The 8,807-nt window shown below is 44.0% G+C and overlaps 1 protein-coding gene across 1 annotated transcript in view; it reads right to left on the minus strand.

The window, feature by feature from the left end:
* stab1 (stabilin 1) overlaps positions 1-8,807 on the minus strand; it is a 118,758-nt gene that overhangs the window by 90,224 nt on the left and 19,727 nt on the right. The window contains exons 11-17 of the mRNA XM_083660983.1: positions 8,418-8,489; positions 6,566-6,679; positions 6,287-6,340; positions 5,844-5,924; positions 2,430-2,588; positions 2,177-2,239; positions 1,334-1,426 (exon numbers count right to left, since the gene is read on the minus strand). Of these exons, the coding sequence (XP_083517109.1) occupies positions 1,334-1,426; positions 2,177-2,239; positions 2,430-2,588; positions 5,844-5,924; positions 6,287-6,340; positions 6,566-6,679; positions 8,418-8,489 (636 nt within the window). The remainder of the gene's footprint in view (positions 1-1,333; positions 1,427-2,176; positions 2,240-2,429; positions 2,589-5,843; positions 5,925-6,286; positions 6,341-6,565; positions 6,680-8,417; positions 8,490-8,807) is intronic.

The following is an 8,807-nucleotide window of genomic DNA, read 5'->3' on the forward strand; positions in this document are numbered from 1 at the left end:
CGCCGGTCTTCAGCTGTGCCGGTAGAGAAAGTGACATCACTTAGGTGACAGTGTATGCAGTCTTTCTGATTTATAACTTCTAGTGCAACAGTTTGGCGACAAACTGCGACTTTCTTGACATGCAAAGCTAGCTTTTAAATTGACAAAATGAACGTTGGCATCCCGTGGCACAATTCAAACGGGATCAAAAAGTCACCTTATACTCCGTTCACCGCCATTCATATTTTTCGCAGCGCTGGTACAGGGAGAAAGCAGGAAGTGACGTTTCACTTTGGCTCTCTATACACATGGCGTTAAAGGACTGAATGGCTCCACTGCAGCAGCTGGGGGTTCGCTGCCTTGCTCAAAGGCAGAGGAAATGACTACACTATTTTCTCTAACAATGGCCAGGTCTCTGATAGCCTCTCCCAAGACTCAGAAATGATGTTGAATCGCTGCGCTCCGCATACTACATAAATGAGTCTGTGCCACTTCACAGCCACTTCTGGGCTTTGAGGGCGGGTCTAGGGGGTGTTGAAACTGAATGAGTGACAGGTCGTAGCACCAATGAGAGAGTGGTTTGAAAAATGGCCTGGGCCTCCCCTGTGGTCTGATCACAAAGTCGTTACTGATTGGGGAAGACTGAATCCACCACTGGCCAATCACTGGCCAAGTGAACGGTTTGCTTCCTACCCCAGCCGGCTGAGGGAAAGTGTCCCAGACCCAGAGAGAGCTCTGCAGCATGCAGTAACGTAGTGTATCAGACCCAGAGAGAGATCTGCAGGATGCAGTAACGTAGTGTATCAGACCCAGAGAGAGATCTGCAGCATGCAGTAACATAGTGTATCAGCGTAAGAACTCTCACAGGACCACAATGGAAACAAGTCTCTGACTTTATTTTGTTTTTATCCTTGATGATGTTTCCGAGATGCATGTCCTCTGTTCCATGTGTTTTTGTTACCAAACATCAAAGAAAACCAATCAATCAATCAATCAGCCAATAGCAGACAACCAGGGCAGTACCTACTTTTCACCATTGAGTGTCAGGCATCACCACCGATTTAGGTGGGGTTTAGTTACTCTTTAACATTGCTTCCTATGGTCAGAAAACATCGTCAGATTTGTCACTAGTCGCTTTTGAGTCACCTGGGGGTCTGAAAAGTCACTAAATCTAGAGACAAAGGTGGCAAGACTGCCTGGGCTGTTAGCATAGTTAGCTTTCCTCACTGAAGCCAATGGCCGTTTCTAGTCGATTTGGAGGTAGCTTCAGGTTAGCTAGCCATTCATTTATATGAGAAAGACTAATAATGCTAACAAATGCTGAAAACTTTTCTTAACACACACACAGCCTTACCTGTTTGGTAGTGTTGCAGTACTTAGCACAGCCTTTACCGAGGCCCGGAGTGAGAGGAGAGGTGAGGGGATCACAACCTGTCAGGTGACTGTTCTATAGGGGCAGACAGGCAGACAGACAGACAGACAGACAGACAGACAGGCAGACAGACAGACAGACAGACAGACAGACATACAGACAGACAGGCAGACAGATAGACAGGCAGACAGACAGACAGACAGACAGACAGACAGGCAGGCAGACAGACAGGCAGGCAGGCAGACAGACAGACAGGCAGACAGATAGACAGGCAGACAGACAGACAGACAGGCAGACAGACAGACAGGCAGACAGATAGGCAGACAGTCAGACAGACAGACAGACAGGCAGACAGGCAGACAGACAGGCAGACAGACAGACAGACAGACAGACAGACAGGCAGACAGATAGGCAGACAGTCAGACAGACAGACAGACAGACAGACAGGCAGACAGATAGGCAGACAGTCAGACAGACAGGCAGACAGGCAGACAGACAGGCAGACAGACAGACAGACAGACAGACAGGCAGACAGACAGACAGACAGACAGACAGACAGACAGACAGACAGACAGACAGGCAGACAGACAGACAGACAGGGTGAATAAAATTAGTATTAGTGAATAAAACATTTCAGCGCTAAAGTAAAAGAATGAACGTGACATTATACACTTACTTATCATCATAGAACACATCACCTTATAAGTGATAATAATAATTAATAGAACAGAACAGAACAGAGTAGAATAGAATAGAATAGAATAGAATAGAATAGAATAGAATAGAATGAGTAATGATAGTATATACTATAGTAATGTATGTTACCAGTTCAACACTGCCGTTGGGACAATGAGTCTCATAGAGGTAACTGCAGCGGACACACGGACCCTGAGGACACAGACACACACACACACACACACACACACACACACACACACACACACACACACACACACACACACACACACACACCACTTTCAGAACACAATGGAAGTCAAAAGTCTCCACAGCCATTCAGATGTTTTAGTTTGAATGTCTTGAGGAGTGAAATGAAGTGAAAGGGGCGGAGCCTCCTCACCACAGTGATCTTGCTGTCGATGACATCACAGCGGTGAGGCAGGATGGGCAGAATGGAGGGCGGGAACAGCAGCCCGTCCACCATGTGGATGATCCCATTGGACGCCACGATGTTGGTGCTCTCCAGACGGGCGGCCTTCTCGCCCAATAAGATGTTACCCTGTGGGGGAGTGTTACTGTTTATACAATGTCAGTACTCTTAACTCCTGGTAATGCTGTGTTATTACTGTTGACGACACAGCAACATTTTGGGAGATTTGCCTATTTGCCATAATTCCTGATGGTTTTATTCCGTTATTCCCGTTAAGTCACCAAATACACATTACAACAGCACCAAAACACTCTTCTGTACTCTTATGTACAGTGGGTTCGGAAAGTATTCAGACCCCCTTAAATTTTTCACTCTTTGTCATATTGCAGCCATTCGCTAAAAGCAATTAATTTCATTTTTTTCCTCGTTCATGCACACACAGCACCCAATATTGTCAGAAAAACACAGACTTGTAGACATTTTTGCAGATTTATTACAAAAAAACACTGAAATATCACATGGGCATAAGTATTCAGACCCTTTGCTCAGTATTGAGTAGAAGCACCTTTTTGAGCCAATACAGCCATGAGTCTTCTTGGGAATGATCCAACAAATCTTTCACACCTGGATTTGGGGATCTTTTGCCAATCCTCCTTGCAGATCCTCTCCAGTTCTGTCAGGTTGGATGGTGAACGTTGGTGGACAGCCATCTTCAGGTCTCTCCAGAGATGCTCAATTGGATTTAAGTCAGGACTCTGGCTCGGCCATTCAAGAACATTCACAGAGTTGTTCTGAAACCACTCCTTCGTTATTTTAGCTGTGTGCTTGGGATCATTGTCTTGTTGGAAGGTGAACCTTCGGCCCATTCTGAGGTCGTGAACACTCTGGAAAAGGTTTTTGTCCAGGATATCAATGTACTTGGCTGCATTCATCTTTCTTTCAATTGCAACCAGTCGTCCTGTCCCTGCAGCTGAAAAACACCCCCACAGCATGATGCTGCCACCACCATGCTTCACTGTAGGGATGGTATTAGGCAGGTGATGAGCAGTGCCAGGTGTTCTCCACACATACCGCTTAGAATTAAGACCAAAAAGTTCGATTTTGGTCTCATCAGACCAGAGAATTTTATTTCTTCAGAGTCTGGGAGTCCTTCAGGTGTTTTTTGGTAAACCCGATGCGGGCTTTCATGTGTTTTGCACTGAGGAGAGGCTTCCGTCGGGCCACTCTGCCATAAAGCCCCGACTGGTGGAGGGCTGCAGTGATGGTGGTCTTTCTAGAACTTTGTCCCATCTCCCCGCTGCATCTCTGGAGCTCAGCCAGAGTGATCTTTGGGTTCTTCTTTACCTCTCTCGCCAAGGCTCTTCTCCCCCAGATGCTCAGTTTGGCCGGACGGCCAGTTCGAGGAAGAGTCCTGGTCATCCCAAACTTCTTCCATTTAAGGATTATGGAGGCCACTGTGCTCTTAGGAACCTTAAGTGCAACAGACATTTTTTTGTAGCCTTGGCCAGATCTGTGCCTTGCCACAATTCTGTCTCTCAGCTCTTCAGTCAGTTCCTTTGACCTCATGATTCTCATTTGCTCTGACTTTACACTGTGAGCTGTAAGGTCTTATATTGACAGGTGTGTGCTTTTCCCAATCAAGTCCAATCTATATAATTAAGCTGCTGGACTCCAATGAAGGTGTAGGCCCATCTCGAGGATGATCAGAAGAATTGGACAGCACCTGAGTTAAATATACAAGTGTCACAGCAAAGGGTCTGAATACTTATGGCCATGTGATATTTCAGTGTTTTTTTGTAATAAATCTGCAAAAATGTCTACAAGTCTGTGTTTTTCTGACAATATTGGGTGCTGTGTGTGCATGAACGAGGAAAAAAATGAAATAAATTGATTTTAGCAAATGGCTGCAATATGACAAAGAGTGAAAAATTTAAGGGGGTCTGAATACTTTCCGAACCCACTGTATGTACTCTTAAGTACATGTTGTTATGTACTCTTATGTACATGTTGTTATGTACTCTTATGTACATGTTGTGACTGGTACATTCACCACGCTATGAAATAATAAAGTACAATTACAAGAGTACCGGTAAGTCGATTTCAAATAGATAGCCGGAACTACTTCCTGACAAAAGTGGAAGTTACGGCTATGTATTTGCTTAGAAAATTACACTGTCTCGTAATTGTACATTATTATTTCATAACGTGGTGAATGAGTCTCAACATGTACATAACCGTACATACAGTTAGAGTGTTTTGGTGCTGTTGGAATGTGTCGGTTAGCCCGGGAATATACAGGAAAATAGGAAAAAGTTGGCGTGTTCCTTTAATACTGTGTTGATACTGTGAATAATGTCTGAATACTGTGTGGTTACTGTACAGTACATGCTGTGTTAAAGGTGTCTGAATACTGTGTGTATATTGTACATGTTGTGTTAAAGGGAAACTTCTGCTCACCGTCTTTACTATTCCAAGCATAAATTACACAAGATCTTCCCCTCTGTCTCACCACTGTGTTGACAGGTGTCAGGTGTCAAAGGGCACACTATCTCATGCCTTTTGGTTCTGCCCTTCATTAACGGGATTCTAGGCCAAAATATTTGACTGGTGCTCTAAGTCCTACAAAATAACCCTTCAGCCGGAGGCAGAACTCGCTATTTTCGGCTGCTCCGTGTCCTCTCTGGTCTTCCCTACAGTTGTGCAATAGTCTCTGACACAGGGGACAACTGTTGCCAAGAAATTCATTCTGAAGAATGGAAGTCCTCCTCTTCACCTTCTTTTCAATTGTGGTTGACAGACATGACTTATGTTATACGGATGGAGAGACTTACAGTAGGTTCCTGAGGACCAACTCCCTTCAAAACTTTTCACCCATCTGGGACCCGTTCCTGGCCTACCTTGATGAGGTTAGGGGTGACAGTTGACTCGCCCGTCTGGTTGCTCGTGGACACCTTGCGTGGGATCCCTTGCACAATGTCTTATAAGTACATAAGCACCTTAAGCGGCTGGTAATCACGTTCTAATATTGAATGTTGATAATATGCGTCCCCCCCTCCACCCTCCTGTGTCGAGCCTGTTTGTGTGTTTTGTTCGTATATTGTTCAGAATGTTTTTTTTTGTAAAATATTGGAAAAAAAGGGAAACTTCTGTATTTTTTGACCTGGACCCTTTTTCCCCAAACTTTTTGGTGTTGACTGAGCAACTGAGTAGGACAACAATTTAGAAATGAGTCCAGTATTGAGTGAGATCACTTCAGCCACCAGCCGCCAAGGGGAACCGTCAATGTACGTCCAGTGAAAGTGCTTGTTTTGTATTTGCCTGACAGGCTCAGATTGTTGAAATACTGTCAAGACCAACACTGAAGAGCCAATCAGAGAGTCTTACATCATCAGATACAGTGATCTTGATCATCTGATTGGCCATTGTCCGGATCTGAAGAAGACTGCCCAACTCGTCTACTGTCAGCTTGAGAGAGAGAAAGAGACAGACAGACAGACAGACAGACAGACAGACAGAGAGACAGAGAGACAGACAGACAGACAGACAGACAGACAGATAGACAGAGAGACAGACAGACAGACAGACAGACAGACAGACAGACAGACAGACAGACAGACATGTTATGTTTTGTCATTGAATCATATGAAGTATCTTTTTATCCAATGAGTCTCTGTAACTGCAGCCTTCATTAACAAATGCCATATCAATAGAGCTTATTGAATTCAATTAACACAGAGAAAAGAGATATGGAGCGAGAGAGACAGAGCGAGAGTGAGAGTGAGTGAGAGTGAGAGAGAGAGAGTGAGAGAGAGAGAGAGAGGTCTTACCGCAGCCTTGGAGTATACATGGTGTCTCAAGAGTTCCTGTAGTTTGTATTTGGCCTTGAAAAACAACAACATATACATTTTATATAATAATCTACAGAAAGTCATTTAAACGCCCTGATAGGCTACAGATGTTTTTGCCAAAACATGTTAGCTAGCTAGCTTACCAAATGTTAACACTGTTGAGCACTGAATGATTTGCTATTGTCACTGATTCATTTCAAATAAATAATGAATATTAAACTTTCAATGAATGAATTGCTCATTGAATTTGTTCCTTACGTCGTTGAGCATGTAGAGGATGCTGCCGTCTCTGGCTCGGTCCACAGCCTCGTTTGTGGGGACGAAGACAGTCAGGGGTCCTGGGCCCCGCAGGGGGGGTGGCGAGCCGCAGTTCTACCAACACGCACACACGCACGGGCGGACACACACACACACACACACACACACACATGCACACGCACACACACGCACACACGGGCACACACACACACACACACACACACACACACACACACACACACACACACCCGTAACCAGATTTATGCTGCTTTCACTTAGTCTTATATAGACAGTTTTAAGTTGACAACATAAACATTCCAAATTGCCCTTAGCTCACTTCCTGTTGCAGTGTTTGCTACTACAACAGCTGAGAGGAAATAAGCTAGGGTTTCAAACTGTTCTCATAGCAACACAATTCCGTGAAAACCGTCGATACTAGGGATGTCAGTTTTCAGTTCATTTTACTTTCGATTAACCGACACCCTTAACCGGTTAATAACCGTTTTCTTTAAAGACGTGAAATAGATCTCTTTTACGTTTGAAAACAGTGATTAGGTATTTTGTGGGCGGAGCCGAACTGGCTGCCGTCTGCCAAGCCGTTGCGTTTAGCCGCTAAAACGACCCTGCAACTGTTCCGGGTGATTAACGCCTCGCCTGTGAACGGCACGCAATATCAATGTTGGCGGTGGTCCAAAGCGTTATTTTCCACCACTGCATCTTTTCTCCTCTGGGTTTAATGTCTAACTAAATAAACTAAATTTAAATTTATTTTATTTTTCCAGACAAATGCAAACAGTTACATATTGGGAAATCAAGTGTAGAGGTTTCAAATTACACTGTTGGGAATCTGGGGATCCAACAGGTGGAGGAGGAGAGGGATATAGGAGTTGTAGTTGACAGAGTAGTTGAATAGTAGGGAATAGTATACAGGAGACATAGAGGCGACATGATCGAGGTATACAAACTTGTTCATAAAATATATGATTTCACAGCCGAGCCTATTATCCATTTTTGGAACAATAAATATGTGTTAAGAGGGAATTCCCTGAAGCTATTTCCAACAAACTGTCGCTCTGAAAGGAGGAAAAACTTTTTTACAGTTCGTGCTGTAAGAGAATGGAATGAACTTCCAGACGAGGTGGTGCAGGCTCCTTCAGTTAACACGTTCAAAAACAGATTAGATAAACACTGGTTAACAAAGGATTTCTTGTATAACTATAGGACAGGCTGTTGACTTATTATTAGACCAGGTATTTGGCTCTGGTACTTTGTTTTAATGTATGTTATATGTTGTTGTGTTGTGTTGTTTTTTAACTGTATATTACAACGTGACTTATTTTTATTATTGTACTGAGTGTGAGTCTGGTGTAGTCCTGTACCAGAAACTTTCAATAAACAATAAACTTCAATAAACTTTTTCTCCTTTTTTTAGAAGGTGCTCCTTGGAAATGTTTTAACAATCAGATGTGGGCCAAAAGGTTGCATTTTGTTGTTGTTGAGAACCACTGACCTAGCCTGGGTAAACCCAGCCCCCACGTGACCTGCTCTCAGACCCTGCTCACAGTCACTACGTAGTGATGTATGTCACTACGTAGTGACTGTGAGCAGGGTCTGAGAGCAGGTCACGTGGGGGCTGGGTTTACCCAGGCTACCCCTGACCTACAGGAGCTGTTGTAAAAAAGAAGAAGGCATAATCCTGCAGAGGGCGCTGTGTGCTGAGATTACAGCCACATCACCTCTCTGGGATTATTCCTGTAGTCTGCTATGTTCTGCACGGTGTCATCAGAGCCTCAGCCACGAGTGACGTCATTTTACAACGTGTGGTGTCAGTGCGACACTATTGGCTACTCACATCGACCAGAGACAGGAAGCGGTTGTATTTTCCATCCAGAGTCAGAATCTCTCCGATCGTCTTATCAGCAAACTGGACACAAGAAGAAAATGAAGAAGAAGAAGGAGAAGAAGGAGGGAGAAGAAGAAGAAGTTTTCGCTCTCTATAGTCTATATACTATGTCACTGCTTCACTCCTTCAATAAACAGATTTATGAAAAAACAGACATATTCCCTAATTTCTACTTTTATTTTTGTATGTTCTACTTCTTTATAATTGTGCATTGTTTCATGTTTCATGTGACCTAAGGAGCAAACAGGAGCTACTTGATCCCAGCTACTGAGCTAAGCTAACGACTCTGCAGCAGAGACATGAGAAGGAGTCCACAAGTTCCTCTGACTCTGGGTGAAA

Source organism: Poromitra crassiceps (assembly GCF_964638095.1).
Source record: "Poromitra crassiceps genome assembly, chromosome: 25".
NCBI lineage: Eukaryota > Metazoa > Chordata > Actinopteri > Beryciformes > Melamphaidae > Poromitra > Poromitra crassiceps.